Consider the following 24,366-nt stretch of genomic DNA (forward strand, 5'->3'; position numbering starts at 1 on the left):
TGAATATCGGTGAATAATAACCTCAAATTTGTCTCGGTTATTATTCACCAATGTTCACTTCGCCTTCAGCGAATAATTGTTAAATATGCTGTCAGTATATACATCTACAAACTGAATTCTGTGTTTTTAGAACAATCATTTGAACCCTCTACTTTTTCAGATTTCATTAACATGCTATGATGTGCTCAAGTAGCTAAATTTTACACGTGGACTTTGAACAGCATAATTCTCTTTTGATTCCATTCCAGAGCAGAGGATGACTCCGACTTCTATCTGGACACAGAAGACGGTATGGAATTATAAAGAAACAATTTTTTTTGGACCATATAAAGAACAACACATGATTCCTTAAAAAGAAAATGTAAAATACATACATGTCAACCTATACGGAATGTCCGTATTTTATACGGATTTGATTCAATAAACGTAGTATACGGGCGTATAAATAAAGTTATACGGATTCTTTAAAAAAACTTCAATATTTATTTAGAGCTATAATCAATTCCCACGATGATAAAAGGGCACATAACATTTACAAACGTACTGTACACCACAGACAGCCAGTAAAGAGTCTTATGAAATTGCGCGTTATCTTGTGGTAGCGAGACTTCGTTCCACTTTTGATCATGCGCACACCGCATTGCGAGAATCCCGCCAACCGGGAAGTCATAGACATATAAACATAGACACCGCCTTCTGCGTAGAATCATACATCATCCTCGCCGCCATATTGGATGTGGCAAAGTGGAGATTCTTCAGCCGTCTCTGGTATAGCGTCTAGACAGTAGCCGAGAATAAAGATGCCTCATTCATGTGCTGCGTTTAACTGTACCAACAGGTTTACCGTCCAAACGAGATCACATGGGATTACCTTTCACAGGTGAGACTGGAAAAATACTTTTCATTGTATTTGGTCATTATAACGTAATTTTATGAACAGATTTTCCTGACTTTGTGGCTAATATGAAGTCTCGCGCATAATAGCCGCTCGGTGAAACCTGTCTCCAAACAACGAAGTATTTCCTTCGTAACTACGCTGATAACACTTTGTGTTTTTGTCAAACATTGGAGCTTTGTATTCATTCTGAAGGTTTATTGTTATTAATATTGAATAAAAAGTAACTGGGATATGTTAATTATCATTCAAATTTTAGGTAAATTATTTTAATTTGCATCTTATACGGATTTTATAAGGGAAATACGGATTTTGGAGGTTGGTTATACAGGTTTGATTGACCAAAGGTTGACATGTATGAAAATATTCACTAGAAAAAGATTTGTCTACAGTGTTTAATATCAATCAGTAATAATATATAGATTTAGGCACTGCCTAAAAGCGGAGCTCCCATCTGTTTCTGGGTTGTAGAATTTTCTTACATCATAGCCAGTCTCTTTTGTTTTAGCTTTTGATTTTGGACCCGGAAGTCAATTTTCTTTACAAGTGACGTCACACTTAACAGCTCTCATACCTGTAGAATCATCTACCAGGTAGTTGTCAAAATAATTTTCTCACTTTGTGATTGGTCGATAGTCTTTCTTTTTCACTTTCCCATCTTCTAAGCTTTTCTTCTTCTGCTAAAATTTGTTTTCTTTCTTGGCTTACATTTTGCCTTCTTTCTTTTTCACTTTCCCGTCTTCTAAGTTTTTCTTCTTCTGTTAAAATTCATTTTCTCTTTCCTTTGTTCTCCTCTGCCATCATTTCCAGATGTATAATTCCATATACTTTTAAATTGGAAGTTGTTATTATTTATTTCGGCCCGCACGAGCGGAGCACCATACCTAAGAAAAAATGGTAAACCCATCGAGTCAACTAACTGGCCACTTGCTCCCGGCTGTTCGAAATTTACAAACGCTGACAAAGTTGGTTGTTTTTTGCAGACACTTTGCAATGATTTACTAGCTTTGAATTCCCTGGTCTTAACTTGGACCAACACAGAATGACTATTCTCATTCTCATTCCTTTTCATTTGCAAACTTTTTGAAAGCAAAACTGGGCTTCCTGTGGTCGTACACGTACAAACCACAAAAAATTGACTCGATGGGTTTACCATTTTTTCTTAGGTATGGTGCTCCGCTGGGAGCTCCGCTATTAATAAGCTGTTTTGTACCATGTTGCGTAGTTCACTGATCATCTTTTGAACCATCAGGTTTGGTCATGCATTATTTCATTTTAGGGAATGAGGATGATGCAGAGAGAGAGGCAGCTGCTGAAATTCCCTCACCTGTGTGTCCACTCGTTATTGAGCCAGAGCTTGACATTGAGGTCAGTAGTGTCTGTCTTAACCACCGTTAACACAAAACGGTGACTTTTTTAAAAAATATATATATAAATAACCACTTACTCTCAGTGCTACAAAGCTTGCATGTTGGGTTTTAAAATACATGGATTTTAATATGCGTAGTAACTAACTTGTGTGAAAATGTATCAGAACTTCAGTTCTTACAAATAATAACCAGTGCAAATTGAAAAGGTAAGTATGTCATAAATCAAACCAAAACAATACCAAAATACAAAAAAAGGTGCATGGCAGTACCTGTTGAATTTCAACATATTTAGAGATCATCAATGACTATGTATAATGCTGCTAGAAAGTTTGTGAATCCTTTACAATTTTATTTTGCAGTCAGGTGTTTAGCAGGCCCTTTCATGTTTCAAGAACATAAACTTGTGTTTTCACTGTCAAAGTCTGGTCTTCACACAGGTTTATAGAAATGCACCATATTTTGATCAAAGGTGATTCTTGAGGACCACAGAAAGTGTTATCTATGCTCACCAGGTTGGAAAATGTTACAAAACTATTTTTAAAGAGTTAGGCAGATAATGGACAAATGGAGGAAATTCAGCGTTCCTCTCCCAAGGAGTAGTTGCCCTGCAAAAATCACTCCAAGGGCACACTCCATGAAGAAGCACTCCATGGGTTGTTTTTATCTTGTCACACTGGGTTTTATTATGCCTACTACTTACCTGCAAGGTTGGCAGGGCGGTTTATGAAGGTGGACCAGGATACCCTCAAAGAAGAGAAGTGCTGCTGCAACTTAGTTCTGTGAGTTTAGCTAGAGGCACAGACGTAACGCTACAGCTACCAGACTTTATCTGGAGAGACTCCTATGAAACCTGTCACTCAGTACGGGTGAAGAAAAAGAGGAAGCGAGGCAAACGCAGAGGTGTCAGACAACGCATCAGTAAACAGCAGCTGACCCGGATCCTTCTGCCTTCAGTGATCATGGGGAACAGCCAATCCCTGAGGAACAAAGTAGACGAACTCCAGGGGAACGTCTGGTTCCAGAAGACTTTTAAGGATTGCTGTGTCTTGGCCTTCACGGAGACATGGCTCACTGACCTAGACCAGGACAGCGACTTGTTCATTGATTGCTTTGGAGCCCCTTTCTGTCTAGACTGAGAAGCTAGAACAACAGGGAACACTCAACTCAAGTTGGTGGGGTATGTGTATATTTTAACAAACCATGCCATAGCTCTGTGACTGTCAGAGAATGCATCTGCGTGACTGTCAGAGAATGCATCTGCATGCCTGATGACGAACTTTTATCTGTATTGTTACGTCATTTCTACCTGCCCTGTGATTGATGTTTGGAAGTTTAGCACCATTTGATTTACACAACATGCCTACCACTTTTAAAGGTGAAAATTGTTTTTTATTGTGACACAAACAATAATTAAGATAAAAACAGAAATCTAGAGTGTGCATAGGTATTCACCCCCTTTTATATGAAACCCCTAAATAAGAGCTGGTCCAACCAATTCACTTCATAAGTCACATAATTAGTTGATTAAGATCCACCGGGGGGCGGCACGGTGGTGTAGTGGTTAGCGCTGTCGCCTCACAGCAAGAAGGTCCGGGTTCGAGCCCCGTGGCCAGCGAGGGCCTTTCTGTGCGGAGTTTGCATGTTCTCCCCGTGTCCGCGTGGGTTTCCTCCGGGTGCTCCGGTTTCCCCCACAGTCCAAAGACATGCAGGTTAGGTTAACTGGTGACTCTAAATTGACCGTAGGTGTGAATGTGAGTGTGAATGGTTGTCTGTGTCTATGTGTCAGCCCTGTGATGACCTGACGACTTGTCCAGGGTGTACCCCGCCTTTCGCCCGTAGTCAGCTGGGATAGGCTCCAGCTTGCCTGCGACCCTGTAGAAGAGGATAAAGCGGCTAGAGATAATGAGATGAGATGAGATGAGATCCACCTGTGTGCAATCAAAGTGTCACATGATCGGTCACATGATGTCTGTATAAACACTGCAAAAAATTGAAAACTGAATTTGAGGAGGAAATTGCTTAATACTAGTGGAATTATCTTTCTGCATGGACAGATATTTTTACTTGGTAAGACATCTTGGAATAAGTTGGTTGCAAGCTAGAACTAGGTTTAATAATCTCGGAATTGGTGTCTCCTATTCTTCTAATAGGAAATGCTAGATCATTTCAACTATATTCAAGATATTTTCACTTGCTAAGACATAATTTTTTGCAGTGAATCAACCTGTTCTGGAAGGACCCTGACTCTGCAACACTACTAAGCAAGCAACATGAAAACCAAGGAGCCTCCAAACAGGTCAGAGACAAAGTTGTGAGGAAGTATGGATCAGGGTTGGGTTATAAAAAATATATCCCACACTTTGAATATCTCAGGGAGCACCATTAAATCCATTATAGCAAAACGGAAAGAATATGGGACCACTACAAACCTGACAAGAGAAGGCTGCCCACCAAAACTCACAGACCAGGCAAGGAGGGCATTAATCAGAGATGCAACAAAGACACCAAAGAGACCACTGAAGGAGCTGCAAAGATCCACAGCGAAGATGAGAGTATCTGTCCATAGGACCACTTTAAGCCGTACACTCCACAGAGTGGGGCTTTATGGAAGAGTGGCCAGAAAAAAGCCATTGCTTAAGAAAACACGTTTGGAGTTTGCCCAATAGCATGTGGCAGCCTCCCCAAATACATGGAAGAAGTCCATGTAGTCTTATTTCTCTGGTCAAATAAGACTAAAATTGAACTTTTTGGCCACTCAAGTACTATGGGAAGTGTCGTGTGACGCAAACCCAACACTTCCCATCACCCTGAGATCACCATTCCTACAGTGAAGCATGGTGGTGGCAGCATCATGCTGTGGGGATGTTTTTCATCTGCAGGGACAGGAAAGCTGGTCAAGACTGAAGGAAAGATGGATGGCACTAAATACAGAGCAATTCTGGAGGAAAACCTGTTTCAGTCGAGGTTTGAGGCTGGGACGAAGGTTCCTGTTCCAGCAGGACAATGACCCTAAACATACTGCTAAAGTTACACTGGAGTGGTTTAAAGGGAAACATTTAAATGTCTTGGAATGGCCTAGTCAAAGCCCAGACCTCAAGCCAACTGAGAATTTGTGGCATAACTTGAAGATTGCTGTACACCAATGCAACCCATCTTAATTATTGTTTGTGTCACAATAAAACAACAATTTGCACCTTTAAAGTTGCTATAATGGATTTAATGGTGCTCCCTGGGATATTCAAAGTTTGGGATATATTTTTTATAACCCAACCCTGATCCATACTTCTTCACAACTTTGTCTCTGACCTGTTTGGAGTGCTCCTTGGTTTTCATGTTGCTTGCTTAGGATTTGGAACAGTTTTGCCTTGAGGAATGGACAAAAATCCCAGTGGCTAGATCTCATCTCATCTCATTATCTCTAGCCGCTTTATCCTGTTCTACAGGGTCGCAGGCAAGCTGGAGCCTATCCCAGCTGACTACGGGTGAAAGGCGGGGTACACCCTGGACAAGTCGCCAGGTCATCACAGGGCTGACACATAGACACAGACAACCATTCACACTCACATTCACACCTACGGTCAATTTAGAGTCACCAGTTAACCTAACCTGCATGTCTTTGGACTGTGGGGGAAACCGGAGCACCCGGAGGAAACCCACGCGGACACGGGGAGAACATGCAAACTCCGCACAGAAAGGCCCTCGCCGGCCACGGGGCTCGAACCCGGACCTTCTTGCTGTGAGGCGACAGCGCTAACCACTACACCACCGTGCCGCCCTCCAGTGGCTAGATGTGCTAAGCTAATAGAGACATACCCGAAGAGACTTGCAGCTCTAATTGCAGCAAAAGGTGGCTCGACAAAGTATTGACTCTGGGGGTGATTACCTATGCACACTCCAGATTTGTTTTTTCGTCTTAATTATTGTTTGTGTCACAGCAAAACAACAATTTGCACCTTTAAAGTTGTAGGCATGCTGTCTAAATCAAATAGTGCTAACCCCTCAAACATCCATTTTAATTCCAGCTTGTAATGCAACAAAACAGGACAAACACCAAGGAGGATGAATACTTTTGCAAGACACTGTAAATTCTGTGCAAAAGAGCCAAGTCCTGCATTCCACTATATCTCTTTAATAAGTCCTTGCAGACACAGCATGTATCAAAAGTCTGGAAGGATGCTGTGGTGGTCCCAGTCCCCAAATCTAGTGGCCCTAAAACTCTTAATGATTTTAGACCTGTTGCTCTGACATTGGTTTTAATGACTTTGAAAGATTGGTATGGTTAGAAATCTTAAAAACTGAGCATGCACTTGACCCCATACAGTTTGCTGTCAGGCCACACAGAGGGGTAGAAGATGCCATGGTCACTTTGCTTCACTTGCTTTTTAAACACATGGAGGGAAGTGGGTCTCATGCTTGACGACGTTCTGCTTACTTCTCCGCTGCTTTTACCACAGTTCAACCCCACATTCTAGCCAGTCCGCTTTTATAACAATTTGATATTAATATGAATTTTGCAGGTTGGATTCTGGACTTTTTAACAAACAGGACTCTGAGAGTAAGGGTGACTGGAGTTTTGTCTGACCAACTTTGCTCCTCAACTGGATCCCCACAAGGATGTGTGCGTTCACCCTTATTATTCATCCCCTATACAAACATGTCGGAGGAAATATGAAAACAGGACCATTATAAAGCATGAGGATGACCCTGTTATTGTAAGCCTGCTCCAGGATAATGAAAACATCCATGGCCTGATCATTGAAGACTTTGTGAAGTGGTGTGAGGAGTCACATCTTCAGTTAAACATATCAAAAACAAAAGATCTGTTAATTGATTTTAGAAAACATGCCCACACACATCGTCACAACCATCTATAGACCACTTGTATGTGACGTCACAGCCGATCCAGATTGTAAACAGACGCCATCTTGTCGGTCAAAAGCCATATTTCCGCCTTCTACTTCTACTTCTACCTTTTCTTCTGGAAAACCCTACTATATACAATTCTACTACAACGTCAACTCCACTGAAAATCAATAAAACATAAGACGAGTGGAATCCTGTATCCGAATCCTTCCCTTTCAAGTGTGGGAAACCCATGATGCTCACATACACTTGACAGTAGGCTGCCACGGGACCCTGACAGGTGTGCAAAATGGATTGCTGCTATCAGGTATACCATATATACAGTAATAGTGATAGACTACTGATACTTGATCTAACTGATAATATAAAATATTCAACCATAATAGTGGATATGGCGGTGCATGATGGGGATGCTGCGGCTATAAGCTCTCCCTACCTGTGCACGTTTTTTATGTTTTTTGTGTGTATTTTTGCGTATTGTTCGTCTGTACCGGACTTCAATATCCACTACAACCGTATGGACTTACTGGACATTGGTTTCCAGCAGAAAATGACGGTTTGTAGTGATTTCCATCGCATGCACAACATTCCGGACGAGATAGTGAGACCAGCGGGGTCTCCGTGGATTGTTATCGGGTCTGGCAGGCGAAGGAGGCGGCGTCGGGAGAGGAAGCAAAAGCGAGGCTGCAGAGCCGGCCTGTTGACTAACCTCAGAAAACAGCCACTCAAACCTCCACTGCCAAGCCTCTACCTCTCCAACGCCAGATCCATGGTAAACAAGACGGACGATTTGGAATTACAGCTGGAATTACCTTATTCTATTCTATAATCGGCTGGTCAGTGCTATACTAGATACAACTGATATATCTAGTATCAGTACTAGTACTCAATACTTAAGTGACTTACCTGTCCAATGAGGATTGTTATTTTCTTGTTTACAAGATGGCACATCTGAGGGGGGCTGACAAAACCTGAATTTCTGTAAAGATAACTGTCCAGAGATTTATAAGCACGCAGCGCTTCACCACTGAACAGCGAGGGAAAGTTAATGAGGTAATTATACACATCTGGGTATTCCACCTCTGGCAGTTCAATATCCACTGACACGGTCGTGAAAACTACGTCCGGTAATCAATAAGGGTCACTAATCTGTAGGTTGTTTATTTTAGACATATATCTAGTTATCTGTTCATTAGAAAAATGAGCCGTGTAGTCCGTCGGTTATATTCAGCTGTGTTGTTGACCGACAAGATGGCGGCTGTTTACATTCCAGCCGGGATTCGGTCACGTGACTGCAAGAGGTCTATGGAATGTGTGAAATCTTACATATACCTTGGGACAATTATTGACTCAAAACTGAACTTTGAAGAAAATTGTGAAGCTGTGTGTAAAAAGGGACACCAACGACTACACCGTCTGAGGGAACTGTTCTACTTTCACATAGGTAAAACCATGATGACCTTATTTTATCCTGCTTTTATAGAATCAGTTTTATCATTTTTATCCCCCGCTGGCTGAACGGCCCGAAGGGGCATTATGTCGTGGCAATGTCCATCTGTCCTGGGAAGGGTACTCGCCTTCTGAAATCAACTCCTCTCACAATTTTTGGAGGAATTTCATGAAACTTGGCAGGATTCTTTGTTATATGTCCATAATATCCATATTGCAATTTTGTTAAATTTGGTCACATTTTACTAATTACAGCCCTTGATTAACAAAATTATAATTTGACAATTTCAGGAGTGTGTTTTCCTTCTGAAATCAACTCCTTTCACAATTTTTGGAGGAATTTCACCAAACTTGGCAAAAGGCACTGTTATATGTCGGTAGTACGCATATTGTTATTTTGTTCAATTTGGTTGCATTTTACCAGTGTTGTGGCCCTTGATTAACAACCTTGTACTTTCACAATTTCATGAAGGTGTGCTCGCCTTCTGACATCAACTTCCCTCACAATTTTTATGCCCCGCTGTCCGAAAGGCCCGAAGGGGGATTATGTCGTGGCGGTGTCTGTCCGTCCATCCCAGGAAGGGTACTCACTTTCTGAAATCAGTTCCTCTTACAAATTTTGGAGGAATTTCACAAAGCTTGACAAGATTCTTTGTTATATGTCAGTAATACGCATATTGCAATTTCGTTCAATTCAATCACATTTTACCAGAGTTATGGCAGAGTTGCCAGTGGGGGAAATTGTGCTCTCAGAGCACTCTTGTCTTTGGTGTCATGGTTTGGAAGGCTCTCTGTAAAGAATAAGAACTCTCCAATTAAGTTGTGAAATGGTCAAGTAAGCTAGTTGGTGAGTCCCAGCTGACCCCGGCGTCCCTGTATACTGGACAATTACAGCAGCTAGCCAATACCATAAATGACAATCTGCTCCCTTTGCACAATGAGTTTTAGCTTCTCCCCTCTAGATGGCGGTTTTTAGTCCCAAGGTGTAAAACCAAGTGGTCTAAAAACAGCTTTGTTCCAGCTGCCATCTCACTGGTAAACAAGCTGTAGAACATTGCACAAGATCACTTTGGACCATGTACGTTCTGAAAACTCATCTCATCTCATCTCATTATCTCTAGCCGCTTTATCCTGTTCTACAGGGTCGCAGGCAAGCTGGAGCCTATCCCAGCTGACTACGGGCGAAAGGCAGGGTACACCCTGGACAAGTTGGTTGTGTATTTTAGTGTTTTTATTGTGTATTTAATATTTTGATTAGCAGTGGAGCACTTTCAATGTTTGTGTTCTTATCTTTTATCCTTTTGTCATGTTTTTATCTTGTTTGATCTGTTGTCTGTGGTGTCTAAATGTCAATTGATGCCTTTTATTCTCAACTGCAAACCAAATCTACCTGTGGGTACAAATAAAGTAACCTGCAGTGAATAATTTTACAGGAAGTCACAAAGAACGCCAGAGTAACATCTAAGGACCTACGGGCCAATCTTGTATTGAGTAATGCTAAAGTTCATGAGTCCACCATCAGGCAAACACTGAACAAGAATAGTATGCATGGCAGGATAGCAAGGAGGAAGCCACGACTCACCGAAAAGAATACTGCTGCCCATATGGGGCGGCACGGTGGTGCAGTGGTTAGCACTGTCGCCTCACAGCTAGTAGGTTCTGGGTTCGAGCCCAGTGGCCAATGGCGGCCTTTCTGTGTGGAGTTTGCATGTTCTCCCCATGTCTGCGTGGGTTTCCTCTGGGTGCTCTGGTTTCCCCCACAGTCCAAAGACATGCAGTTAGGTTCACTGGCTACTCTAAATTGCTCGTTTGAGTGAGTGAGTGAGCGAGCGAGCAAGTGAGCGAACAAGCAGAAAGGAACCAACCACCCTACTGCTGCAGTTCTGGCCAAGTCAACCAAACATGGGTTGCCTCAAGCTCGGATTGGTTCAGCAGTAATGATGACCCTGTCCATATGAAGTTTTCTAAAGACCATGTGAATAAGCCAAAAGCCTATTGGAAGAACGTTCTGTGGTCAGATAAACCCAGAATAGAAACTTTTGGCCTAAATGTTAAGCATTATTAGCTCATCCGGCCGACAGGCGATGAGCTTATGCCATCATGTGTTGTGTCTGGCATCGTCCACATTTCAAGAAAATCGCTTCTTCTCTCTCAATTCTTCACCAATTTTGATTCTTTTTGTCAGGAAGGTAGGTCTGCCTGGGGTGCATATAGCTTCTATGTAAATTTGCATAATTGCAATTAATAATGAAGAAATGGGGTAACTAAGCCCTAACGAGCAGTTTCTACACAAATTGCTTCTTCAATTCATGACCAATTTTGATTCTTTCTGGCATGGAAGTAGGGGTACCTAGGGTGCATATAACTTTTATTTTTATCTAGATTTGCTTAATTATAAATATTAATGAAGTTATGGACTAATTAAGCCTTCATGAGCAATTCAACAAAAATTGCTGCTTCTCTGTCAATTCCTCGCCATTTTGGATTCTTTCTGGCAAATATTTGAACTGGAGTGATTGAGAGTAGAACTGCACAAGGTGGCCCACTTTTAGATAATTCCTTCTGGACTAGACGGGGTTGGAGTGAGCTACACCATCACTGACGGTCTCGTTTTTGATGAAACCCAAATACTGCATTCCAGCATAGGAACCTCTTCCCAACCATGAAGCATGGGAGTGGCAGTGTCTTGGTTTGGTGCTGTTTTGTTGCCTCAGGTCATGGACAGCTTGGGATTATTGATAGGTTTATGAATTCTGCATTGTACCAGCAAATTCTACAGGAGAATATCAAGGTATCTGTCCGTGAACCGAAGCTTAATCGTAATCGGGTCATGCACCAAGACAATGACCCTAAGCACACAGGTAAGTCTCCAAAAATGGTTAAAGCAGAAGAAATGTAGCAGTTTGGAACGACCATGTCAAAGTCAAGACTAACCCAATAGAAATGTTGTTGAAGGATCTAAAAAGAGCAGTTCATATAAGGAAGCCCACCAACAGTACTCAGTTGAAGCAGTTTTGTAAGGAGGAATGGGCCAAAATTTCTCCAACCCATTGTGCAGGGTTGATCATTAGTTATCAGAAATGTTTGGCTGATGTTATTGCTGCTCAAACCCCAGTTACTGAAAACAAAGGTTTGCATACTTTTTCTGACAAAAATATTTAATTTTGGAGAATTTTGCTGAATAAACAAATGTAAAAACTATATATTTTTTGTGTCATTTGTTTACTTGGGTTTTCATCTAGTTTTAGGACTTGGATCTAATCACATTTCAGGTCAAATACAGAAAATTGTGAAGAGTTCATAACTGTTGCACTGCATGTTGAATAATTGTGTTGAATAAATATGTAATGTTGGGCATTATTTCACATTATTTGCCACCTGTATTTGCCTACTCTCAGACATCAGTCTACACCTTTCCATGTAGATATGCAAGTATTTTATATACTGAAGTACAGTTGTGTTCAAAATAATAGCAGTGTGTTTAAAAACGTGAGTAAAGCTCAAAATCCTTATAATAGTTTTTACTTCCATGCATTGGGAACAATGCACATTATATTCTACATCAAAACATGAAGAAAAATGTATCAATATTTTAATTACTTTACAGAAAATGAAGAAAAATGAACATTGGGCTGTTCAAAAAAATAGCAGTGTCTGCATTTTTCATTACAAACTCCAAATATTTACTGTATAAACTGAAAAAATCTTAAGGATTTAGTATTCCTGTGAATCACTAAACTAATATTTAGTTGTATAACCACGGTTTCTGAGAACTTCTGGCATCTGTGAACAGGTATTCCAGCCCAGGATGATTTGACAACATTCCACAATTCCTCTGCATTTCTTGGTTTTGCCTCAGAAACAGCATTTTTGATGTCACCCCACAAGTTTTCTATCGGATTAAGGTCCGGGGATTGGGCTGGCCACTCCATAACTTTCATTTTGTTGGTCTTGAACCCTGATGCTGCTCGCTTACTGGTGTGTTTGGGGTCGTTGTCTTGTTGAAACACCCATTTCAAGGGCATTTCCTCTTCAGCATAAGGCAACATGACCTCCAAGTATTTTGATATATGCAAACTGATCCATGATCCCTGGTATGCGATAAATGGGCCCAACATCATAGTAAGAGAAACATCCCCATATCATGATGCTTGCACCACCATGCTTCACTGTCTTCAGAGTGTACTGTGGCTTGAATTCAGTGTTTGGGGGTCGTCTGAAAAACTGTCTGCGGCCCTTGGACCCAAAAAGAACAATTTTACTTTCATCAGTCCACAAAATGTTTTTCCATTTCTCTTTAGGCCAGTTGTGTGTTCTTTGGCAAATTGTGTCCTCTTCAGCACGTCTTTTTTTTAACAGTGGAACTTTGCGGGAGCTTCTTGCCGATAGATTAGCTTCACACAGGCATATTCTAATTGTCACAGTACTCACAGGTAACTTCAGACCGACTTTGATCACCCTGGAGCTGATCATTGGCTGGCAAAGACTCATGCTGGCTATTCTTCGATCCATTCGAATGGTAGTCTTCTGTTTTCTTCCACATCTCTCTGGCTTTGCTGTCCATTTTAAAGCACTGGAGATCATTTTTGCTGAGCAGCCCATCATTTTCTGCACTTCTTTACAGTATACGTTTTACCTCTCCAATCAGCGTTTTAATCAAAGCACGCTGTTCTTCTGAACAATGTCTGGAACGACCCATGTTTCTCAGGTTTTCAGAGAGAAATGGATGTACAACATGTGCTGGCTTCATCCTTAAATTAGGGCCACCTGACTGACATCTGTTTTTTCACAGAATGAATGATCTCACTAATTAAACTCCACACTGCTATTATTTTGAACACGTCCCTTTCACTTAATTATTCGATTACACAGACTCAGGAGCATGCATATCATGAATGTTGGGTCTGTTGGTTTTCTATGACTCTACTACACCTACTGGCCCATGTAGTAATATAATTTCCACCAAAAACAGTGATTGATCTGGTTAGTCGTGTTGGACTGCTATTATTTTGAACACAAGTGTATTTAGGACATAATAATAGCATTTATTTTGTATTAATGATTTTTAGCATTAATTACCTTACACTTACTTACGCAGTCAACCTCTAAGGACTATTATTTCCTATTAAAGATTCTGACTGCAAAGTTGAATTCTGCGCAAAATGTTCTATTTCTGTTGCTGTTGGAGTTTCGAGATGTTTCAAGATGTTTCACTGCTGCATACACCGTGTATCCTATGTGGAAATGTTTTGCCGAGATAAAATGTGTCCCGCATTTTATGATTCCGGAGATTGCTGAAGCAAGTGAGCAACAATATCACATGACCACCATGGGGCGTGTTTGACTCACTTTTAACCAAAACAAGTCAGCATGGGCAAACATGGCAGACTCCGCTCTACCATGGACTAAAAGCCAGCAGAAAAGAAAAGGAAAGCTTGCCTAATGAGTGCAACTTTAAGATAGAGCAAGGTTAGATGATGTCATTTTTCTGGATACATAACTAAATCATTCTAGCTAGCGCTTAGCTATCTTAGCCTTAGAATGCATGGGCTCGACTCCACGCTAGCAAGTATGGAGTTATACATCTAATGTTTTGATCTTACAAAGAAATGATAACACAAAAGCAGTAACGGAGAAAAGATATATTTGTCTTTTGTGTCACGGATCTATTCGCAAATGTCAACCATAAATTACATCCCTGCAACTCAAAACTCTCCGAGTTCGATGCAGAGTCACGATGTTTTCTGCACATCACCATCTTGGTGTGACGCAGTTCCATAGTTACACCAATTAGTTAAAGCTCCTCACGTTTGGCTGTTTATGTAGGGCCATACTGTTTACTGCAAAAGGTAGGGAAACGGTCCCAAAACAGAGAAAAGCGACCCTCAGCACATCAAAATGATCACATCTCGTCCGCATGATATTGTTCTTGCGAGATATAGGAAAATGCCATGCACAATAAAACCATTTGAAAATTTCAGATGACTTTGCAGTCAGGCGGCACGGTGGTGTAGTGGTTAGCACTGTCGCCTCACAGCAAGAAGGTCCGGGTTCGAGCCCCATGGCCGGCGAGGGCCTTTCTGTGCGGAGTTTGCATGTTCTCCCCGTGTCCGCGTGGGTTTCCTCCGGGTGCTCCGGTTTCCCCCACAGTCCAAAGACATGCAGGTTAGGTTAACTGGTGACTCTAAATTGACCGTAGGTGTGAATGTGAGCGTGAATGGTTGTCTGTGTCTATGTGTCAGCCCTGTGATGACCTGGCGACTTGTCCAGGGTGTACCCCGCCTTTCGCCCGTAGTCAGCTGGGATAGGCTCCAGCTTGCCTGCGACCCTGTAGAACAGGATAAAGCGGCTAGAGATAATGAGATGAGATGAGATGAGACTTTGCAGTCAGCACCTTTAAATGATCACATTATGGTACCAAATACTGCTATAGAGGTAAATCCAATATATTAAAATGATTAATTTACTTGTAATTACCACATGCTTTGTATATCAGGTACTTGTATTGAAAAAAGTATAAATATTAGCCTGTAGGAATTCTCTCTCTCTCTCTGTCTCTTCTGTTGAATAACAGGAGCTTCAGTGTATTGCAAAGTATTGTTCTAAAAATGTTTGCAACAAAAGACATATAGGAAATATAAACAAATTTACAGCTCCTGTTGCATGGGTTTTCAGCTTTGGTTTATCCATTTGAGTCTTATTACTTCTCTTTGTAGTGTTAATGAATGCACTAGAACTTTCAGTGTCCTTTCCTGCAGTGTGGTTATATTCACTGGTCTTTTAGTATCCCTGTCAAACTCTCTGCAGTGCATTATATAAGGCAGTGTAGTGGACTGTGCTATGATCTCATCGTGCGCATGTTTATGGGGTCCATTTCTGTGAATATAACAAATGAAAATGGGGTGAGTATTCTGACTACTAGGTGTAGATCAATCAGGGCAACATTCTGATTTTCTGAACTTCACTGCACTGATTATGCACTTGTACTCTTAGAAAAGAGACTATATCTAGGATCTTTGAAATTTTTATGGTTATCTCTCTGAAGGGAAATCTTAAAGGTTCTGTGTAGAATCCTACAAGAAAGTGTCTCCCATTCAAAAAAAAAAGTTTCAAGGAGAACTTCTGAAAGCTAGCTCATTTAACCAATTAATGAACACTTTGAAGAATTTTTTTCTTTCTGAGTGTAGTACTTAATACCAATAAATCATACTCTTGGCCTATTTGACCACATAACCTTCATTCAAAATATAATTTACTTACTGGTGCAGCTAACTGTTTTGCGCTATAAATATTAATTGCAGTTACCAATAAAATTGATAGTGTGTATGGTTTTTGTTTCCTAAGTTCTTGTATATCTTGTTTACTGGCTCACGTTTTTGGCAATCAGCATAGCAAAAATCCCTAAATCCATCTTCAAAGCAGATCATTACATTAATATTGATGGAACAGGTGTGAAGTGGGCAAAAAATGTGAGGTGAGTGCATAAGTTTAGTTGTTAAAATCGGAGTTCTAGCAGAATTTTAGCTCAACTTTAAATGGGCTGGGGGATATGTGTAGCACGTGATCATTATTTATTTTTTTATTTTGCAAATGCACAACCACTCACTCCCAAGGTGCCTACAGTCCTAAGTACCCCTTCATACTCATACTTTCCCCGGTGTCAGCATTTTCCCATATTTTCCAATATTTCTCATTTTCTTAGGCTGTCCTGTGAACACGAATGGGATGGCAATCCATCTGAGAATAAATATACAGCAATTTACAAACTACATTATTTCTATTTCCAATCTGCCAGGATTTTCTTTTGGAGCTAGTGGAGATTTTCCATGTGCTTGTTTCGTTATTATATCCAAACACAAAAGTTGTCACCTTGTTGACGTATTACTATTCTTACCACAGTTGACTGTGTCATTAGAACAGACGTGGTCTATTTTTTCAGTATTTAGAACTGTGGGCACTATTGACTCTAATTCCTTTACTTTTATAAATTCATAACCTGTTACAAATTGAACATTCCCAACCACTTGTATTTCATGGTAGGACGGCAAGATGCTTGTTCTACTGTATAGGTGCAATTCTGCTGTTTGTTCTCCCCTGATGGAGTTGGATGATTGACAGGATAAATATTCAGAGCATCTTCGACCAGCATTTATAGAGCCTTGTGCTATCTGCAGCATAGAGCTCATAGTGACTGGTGACATATGCCTTGTAAGCTATGGAAACACTGCTGACTATTTATTGTCCTCCATTGATGTTGCATTGTTGGAGGAGGGAGTGAAACAAATGGCAGGCATGGCTGCGGAGCCTTTGATGAAGAAAATTGTAAATTCTTTTGCTGCAGTGCTGCCAAAGGAACAGAAAAGGGTAGAGATCATGGCTGCTTAGTCCCCTGTATTGGGAAAAGTGAGCAAAGAACAAAGCAGCTCAATGCAAAAGTTGACAAAGGTTGATAAAGCTCTCCGCATAAATGTGTGTGTGTGTGTGTGTGTGTGTGTGTGTGTGTGTGTGTGGTCTATAGTCTGAATATACATTCAGATACAGTGAAGATACGGTGGCTTGCAAAATGTATTATTCTTGCAAGCGCGAGTTGTACATGGTGGCACGGTTGCCCTTGGTGGCCACCATGGGAGACGCAGTGGGCATAGCGATCTCCAAGCAATGGCAGTAATATCAGCAGGATGTAATAAATCACTGGAGTTACTCAGGCAAAAGAGAAAGCAAGTTTGACTGTCCCAAATATGCCATTGATGGAGCTTTACAGTACCAGCCTGTGCCACCTGCCAGTGGTGTTGCACAGGCTCTGGAGGCACTAGATGATTTCTTAATTCTGTCTAAATCACTAAGTAACAGTTAAGCTGCCCTGAAGTATTTCCTTTCAAGTTGGGTTTCAAAAACCACAACTGCAAATGGGTGAGTTACGAAGGATACAGTGTAGGCCAAGTTTGTGCCAACACAATCGCTGGAATAAATATCTTCATGCCAGATCAGGGCTGGACCAAACTTAATGCAACATTTCACAGGAAGTGGAAGAGTATAATTTCTGAAACTATGCAGTTGGGCTGGATTTTCTCCTCTGCAACTGGAACATTGGTATCTGATACCATCAGATCAGTGGCTGCTGAGCACAGTGTCCATAGGGTTTTGTTTGCAGATTAACCATTGACCACTGCCAAACACAGGGATCTGCCACATAGAGGTGTGAGTCCCAAGCCAAATGGCCATCCTATAGACTGCACAAGTATAGTAACTACTAGGGGAAAAAATTTTAGCGGACATGGTATGCAGGCCAGAGCGCCTGGTCAGGTTCTTTGAATAAAAAGTAATTACAAGAGTTCTTTGACTCAAACTGTTCATTGGCATGAACTTTGATTCTTGTGCCTTGCAGGCTTATTTGACTGAAGACAGAACCTACTCTGTCATGGAAATTTCAACTAATCATATCCGCATGTATGCAGACTTTCTACAGCTGGCTGGGACATTGATGGTAGCAAGTTCAGTAGTAAAACTAGGAGTGCTGCTGTATAGGCCATTTTACTTTTTGCAAACCGACAACTTGGTGTCCTATGGTTGAGGGTACAGACGGATGCTTCAGGCCATCATGTGTTGGTGTGTGGTTGGCCAATTCTATAGTTGTATGCGTACCATATAGTTATTCATGACTGTCACTGCAGGTTAACTGCAAGTTTGAACACTATTCAATATGCTGTTTGTTTTTTTTATTTTTCTGGATGCAGTTTTGTGAAAATGTATCTCAATTTAAGGCCCTGGTCAGTGCATCATGTACCATCTTTCTCACTGCTAAAATGTCATTGTTCAGTGTTTTTTATGCAGTGTCATAAATATGTAAACAGTTCAGTGCTGTAAGGTGAAGGGTTTTTTCGCTATGCTTCTACAAAGTGAGATGATTCTTGCCACAGCTCATAAATCAGTTTGTCTTGCAGCAAATGGGGTAAAATTTGGGTGTGATTAAACTGTAATTGTAGATGTTGCATGTAATGACCAAAGCGTGACCTCTTGGTTTCTTCATAGGAAAATGGTGTTTTAGACAGTGAAAAGCTATTTTAATGCTCAGCAGCATGCAGTCAACTAACTGTGTGGTACAGTAAAGGAGACTGGAAATGTACCTAATTAAAAATGCTGTAAGTTAACTGTTCATCCACACACACTGCACATGTGGATACAGGCTTAATTTTTTGTGGCAAATAAGCCATTTTTTGTGCATGTGAATACTGAATATTATTTGAATAATGCCTTGAAAATTTCAAATAGTAAATTGGACCGAAATGCCCATCTCTAAAACGGATCAAAATTACTTTTGTAAATCACCTGCCAAATCTGCCAATTTTTAAGCCTGCACAGACATAACACACTCTTAATTTGGAAATTATTTTCCATTACTATGCTTGAATTTCAGGGGCAATTTTGGGATCAGGTTAGAGATGGGATTGAGGTTTATTTATTTATTTTATTTCTTATGCCAATTGCAAAACTGTGGACAGTAAAGCTACTTAAACCTTCATGGCTGCCACTTTTATTATGGAGCCAAGTGGCTTCTCATATTGTACAACCCCAATTCCAAAAAAGTTGGGACAAAGTACAAATTGTAAATAAAAACGGAATACAATGATGTGGAAGTTTCAAAAGTCCATATTTTATTCAGAATAGAACATAGATGACATATCAAATGTTTAAACTGAAAAAAATGCATCATTTAAAGAGAAAAATTAGGTGATTTTTTTTAATTTCATGACAACACCACATCTCAAAAAAGTTGGGACAAGGCCATGTTTACCACTGTGAGACATCCCCTTTTCTCTTTACAACAGTCTGTAAACGTCTGGGGACTGAGGAGATAAGTTGCTCAAGTTTAGGGATAGGAATGTTAACCCATTCTTGTCTAATGTAGGATTCTAGTTGCTCAACTGTCTTAGGTCTTTTTTGTCGTATCTTCTGTTTTATGATGCGCCAAATGTTTTCTATGGGTGAAAGATCTGGACTGCAGGCTGGTCAGTTCAGTACCCGGACCCTTCTTCTACGCAGCCATGATGCTGTAATTGATGCAGTATGTGGTTTGGCATCGTCATGTTGGAAAATGCAAGGTCTTACCTGAAAGAGACGTCGTCTGGATGGGAGCATATGTTGCTCTAGAACCTGGATATACCTTTCAGCATTGATGGTGTCTTTCCAGATGTGTAAGCTGCCCATGCCACACGCACTAATGCAACCCCATACCATCAGAGATGCAGGCTTCTGAACTGAGCGCTGATAACAACTTGGGTGGTCCTTCTCCTCTTTAGTCCGAATGACATGGCGTCCCTGATTTCCATAAAGAACTTCAAATTTTGATTCATCTGACCACAGAATAGTTTTCCACTTTGCCACAGTCCATTTTAAATGAGCCTTGGCCCAGAGAAGACGTCTGCGCTTCTGGATCATGTTTAGATACGGCTTCTTCTTTGAACTATAGAGTTTTAGCTGGCAACAGCGGATGGCACGGTGAATTGTGTTCACAGATAATGTTCTCTGGAAATATTCCTGAGCCCATTTTGTGATTTCCAATACAGAAGCATGCCTGTATGTGATGCAGTGCCGTCTAAGGGCCTGAAGATCACAGGCACCCAGTATGGTTTTCCGGCCTTGACCCTTACGCACAGAGATTCTTCCAGATTCTCTGAATCTTTTGATGATATTATGCACTGTAGATGATGACATGTTCAAACTCTTTGCACTTTTACACTGTCGAACTCCTTTCTGATATTGCTCCACTATTTGTTGGTGCAGAATTAGGGGGATTGGTGATCCTCTTCCCATCTTTACTTCTGAGAGCCGCTGCCACTCCAAGATGCTCTTTTTATACCCAGTCATGTTAATGACCTATTGCCAATTGACCTAATGAGTTGCAATTTGGTCCTCCAGCTGTTCCTTTTTTGTACCTTTAACTTTTCCAGCCTCTTATTGCCCCTGTCCCAACTTTTTTGAGATGTGTTGCTGTCATGAAATTTCAAATGAGCCAATATTTGGCATGAAATTTCAAAATGTCTCACTTTCGACATTTGATATGTTGTCTATGTTCTATTGTGAATACAATATCAGTTTTTGAGATTTGTAAATTATTGCATTCTGTTTTTATTTACAATTTGTACTTTGTCCCAACTTTTTTGGAATCGGGGTTGTAGTTCTCTTGACCTTTTGAACCCAGTCATGTTTTATTTTATTCAGTAATGTTATCTATAGTAATTGTGTTCTGCTCTTCCACCTGGACAGCTCATTGAAGCTTCAGCAAGAACTTAGGTAATGGGCACGCTGCACGCTAACCACTTATCTTGCTACTATTCTCATTTCCTCCATGGCACATGGAAAACAAGAACATTTTGTACAGAGCACTGATACATAGTTCTCTTGTTTTTGGTAAAGTCTTGTCTTTGTGAAAGAAGTATTTTTGTTTAACATTTGCTTTATTACTTCATTGCATTCCTATTCATTGTTGACAGCGTTGCATGTTTGTGTTAGTTCAATAGACATTGTATATCCGTGTTTTAATAATGGGGAAGCCATGGCCTAATGGTTAGAGAAGCAGCTTTGGGACCAAAAGGTTGCTGGTTTGATTCCCTGGACCAGCAGGAATGGCTGAAGTGCCCTTGAGCAAGGCACCTATTTCCCAGGCTGCTCTGGGCATGTTGTACATCGCTCTGGATAAGAGCGTCTGTTAAATGTCATTAATGTAATGTAATGAACTATGTTTATGACCTACAAAGATTTGAATCTGTAATGCTTTAAATAAACCACAAAAATTAGACACCCAAAAGAATTTTTCCTCTCTTCCTTATAATTCAGTTTTATTATTTCGCATTTAAATGTCGTTGAGTACTATATGAATTTTCTTGCAGTCATCAAATAAAAAAATTAAAAAATCACCATTTGGTCTTTAATAAACACTTTATTCATCTATAAATATAAACTCAGTGTTGATGTATTCGTAGGGTATTAGGCAGAAAAAGAAATTTACCAGTCAAAAATAATATTTTATATAATCCTGATAAGCGCCGCAGGTGCGAAGACGAGCGCCGCAGGCGCGAAGTCCCTCTAGGGGGGTCTGGGGGCATGCCCCCCCAGAAAATTTTTGAAATTTAGACTTCATTTCCTGCATTCTAGGACATTTTCAGGGTGAAATGGCGTGTAATTTTTGATCAGAAATATTGCATATTTTTACTTTGTATTTTTTTCAGTTTCACTCCTGAATGTATCAGATGTATGTATGGTGTTTGATTTGGTAACAAAAGTGAAAAGAAAATAAACAACAATGAATTGTATATAATCTTTTGATCTAGTTACAGTATTTAATAAAAAAAAAAAACCAACAGTATTCTATTTTACCATACCCCAATGAAACCCCCTTGTTAATCAATGTATCACACATACCTTTTCTGTCTTTTTGTGGAAAAACGAATCAGTTTTTGTCACATTCAATTTGGGGCGTTTGTTGGGATTCATCTTGATCCAGAAGAGTGAGTCAGCAAAAAAAAATGCGGTTCTCCCGCCAAGAAAGAGGAAACTACAACGCAGGGTGTTTGGCAATTTTCGACCAATCAGAATTCGCGATTTATTCAGTCCGCATGTTACAAGATTCAGTGCGGGCCAAAATGGCGGAAACGATGAAATATTCTGATTTTTCATTTCAAGTTTTCAGTATTTTTCGTATTAAACTGTGTTTCTTACGATTTGTAAATGATGGCGGAACCACACACGGACTGGCCATCGGGAGTAGCGGGAGTTTTCCCGGTGGGCCGGTGGTTCAGTGTGGGCCGGCGGAGAAAAAAAAAAAAAAAAACAGTTGCGCGCTGGCCTTTAATATGATAAGCAATGTTAACAGTTTCTTTAACAAACTGTTAACATTGCTTATCATATTAAAGGCCAGCGCGCAACTGTAATAAGCAATGTTAACAGTTTGTTAAAGAAACTGTTAACATTGCTTATCATATTAAAGGCCAGCGCGCAACTGTTTTTTTTTTTTCTCCGCCGGCCCACGCTGAACCACCAGCCCACCGGGAAAACTCCCGCTACTCCCGATGGCCAGTCCGTGTGTGGGCGGAACATAACTGGATTTATCGGATGACATGTGGGAGTATTCATGTGCGAAAATTTTCGGCATTATCGTCCGTTTCAGTATCCGTCTGTGTGTATACTTGCCCGTTGAAATCGGCAATTGCCCGTCAAATTTACGGGTGGACGGGTCTCTGCCTAATACCTTATGTATTCGTCACTAATAGTTCTAACAATAGTTTTTACAATAGTTCTTAATAGACTATAGTGCTAATATGTACTCATACATGTTATGAATGCCATAACATATAATACAAATATAATTATAGATGCACAGCTAATACCAAATAAATATCTGGACTGAGAAAACAGCATGGACAATATAATGATACTAATATCTTTGGTTCATTCATGCTTGTGATATATGTATACACACACGCGCGCACAGTTGTGGTCAGAAGTTTACAGTTGCATCATGTCATCATGGGCATGAATGTCATGGCAATATTGGGCTTTCAGTGATTTCTTTGAACTGTTCTTTTTCCATAGCAGAACAATTATACAACATATGTTTAATAAAAAAAGAATTTGGTTCACAAGATTTAATTTATTTTGGGTTTGCTGAAATCAACCCATTGTCCAAATTATACATACAGCACACCTAATATTTGTTTAAATGTCCAGTAGCAAGTTTCATCTTGACCAGACACTTTTGGTAGCCATCCACAAACTTTGGGCAGAATTCTGGTTGGATATTTGACCACTCTTCTTGGCAGAATTTGTAGAATTCAAATAAATTTGTTTGTTTTCTGACACAGACCCAACTTTTAAGCACGGTCCACATGTTTTCCATAGGGTTGAGCTCAGGACTAGTTTTAAGCTTAATGTTAGCCTGCTTTATCCATTCCATAACCAGCTTTGATGTGTATTTCGGATCATTGTCCTGTTCAAGGGGTGGCACGGTGGTGTAGTGGTTAGCACTGTCACCACACGGCAAGAAGGTTCTGGGTTTGAGCCCAGTAGCCGATGGGGGCCTTTCTGTGTGGAGTTTGCATGTTCTCCCTGTTTCTGCGTGGGTTTCCTCTGGGTGCTCCAGTTTCCCCCACAGTCCAAAGACATGCAGGTGAGGCTAATTGGTGGCTCTAAATTGACCATAGGTGTGGATGTGAGTGTGAATGGTTGTTTGTCTCTTTGTGTCAGCCCTGCGATAATTTGGCGACTTGTCCAAGGTGTACCCCGCCTTTCGCCCGTAGTCCGCTGGGATGGGCTCCAGCTTGCCCACGACCCTGTACAGGATAAGCGGTTACGGATAATGGATGGATGTCCTGTTCAAATACCTGGTTGTGTCCAAGTTTCTGATTGTTTGGGGTTATGCTGAAGAATTCTGGGGTAGTCGTCCTCCTTCATTATTCCATACACTTTGTGCAATGCACCAGTTCCACTGGCAGCAAGACAGCCCTAGAGCATAATGCTGAAAGCACCATGCTTAACAGCTGTTACCGTGTTCCTTTGTATCTCTAATCTCATCTCATCTCATTATCTCTAGCCGCTTTATCCTGTTCTACAGGGTCGCAGGCAAGCTGGAGCCTATCCCAGCTGACTACGGGCGAAAGGTAGCCTGGGAAATCCCATGCTGCTTTGCACAATCGTTCCGATCTGAAAAGACAGCATGGAAACTATGGTCTAAAGGCTCGCCTGAGTTAGGGAGCCAATCAGAGAGTGGGGAGGGGTGGAAAGACGGTGACGCGT

At 40.8% G+C, this 24,366-nt stretch overlaps 1 protein-coding gene across 4 annotated transcripts in view; it reads left to right on the forward strand.

The window, feature by feature from the left end:
• The window catches only part of si:ch211-167b20.8 (protein phosphatase 1 regulatory subunit 3A), a 52,544-nt gene that overhangs the window by 20,808 nt on the left and 7,370 nt on the right, over positions 1–24,366 (forward strand). Inside the window, exons 2-6 of one of the 4 annotated variants that reach the window (XR_009655532.1) lie at positions 249–289; positions 839–880; positions 2,175–2,263; positions 17,963–18,716; positions 20,842–21,318. Coding sequence is in view for 3 of the 4 variants with exons in the window: in XM_060932059.1 (XP_060788042.1) it covers positions 249–289; positions 839–880; positions 2,175–2,263; positions 20,842–20,868 (199 nt within the window). In the remaining variant the exon portion in view is untranslated. Of the gene's footprint in view, positions 1–248; positions 290–838; positions 881–2,174; positions 2,264–17,962; positions 18,717–20,841; positions 21,319–24,366 lie in introns of those variants that run through there. The other 3 variants (XM_060932059.1, XM_060932057.1, XM_060932058.1) reach the window with 3 other exon arrangements.

Source organism: Neoarius graeffei, chromosome 10, assembly GCF_027579695.1.
Source record: "Neoarius graeffei isolate fNeoGra1 chromosome 10, fNeoGra1.pri, whole genome shotgun sequence".
Classification (NCBI taxonomy): Eukaryota; Metazoa; Chordata; class Actinopteri; order Siluriformes; family Ariidae; genus Neoarius; species Neoarius graeffei.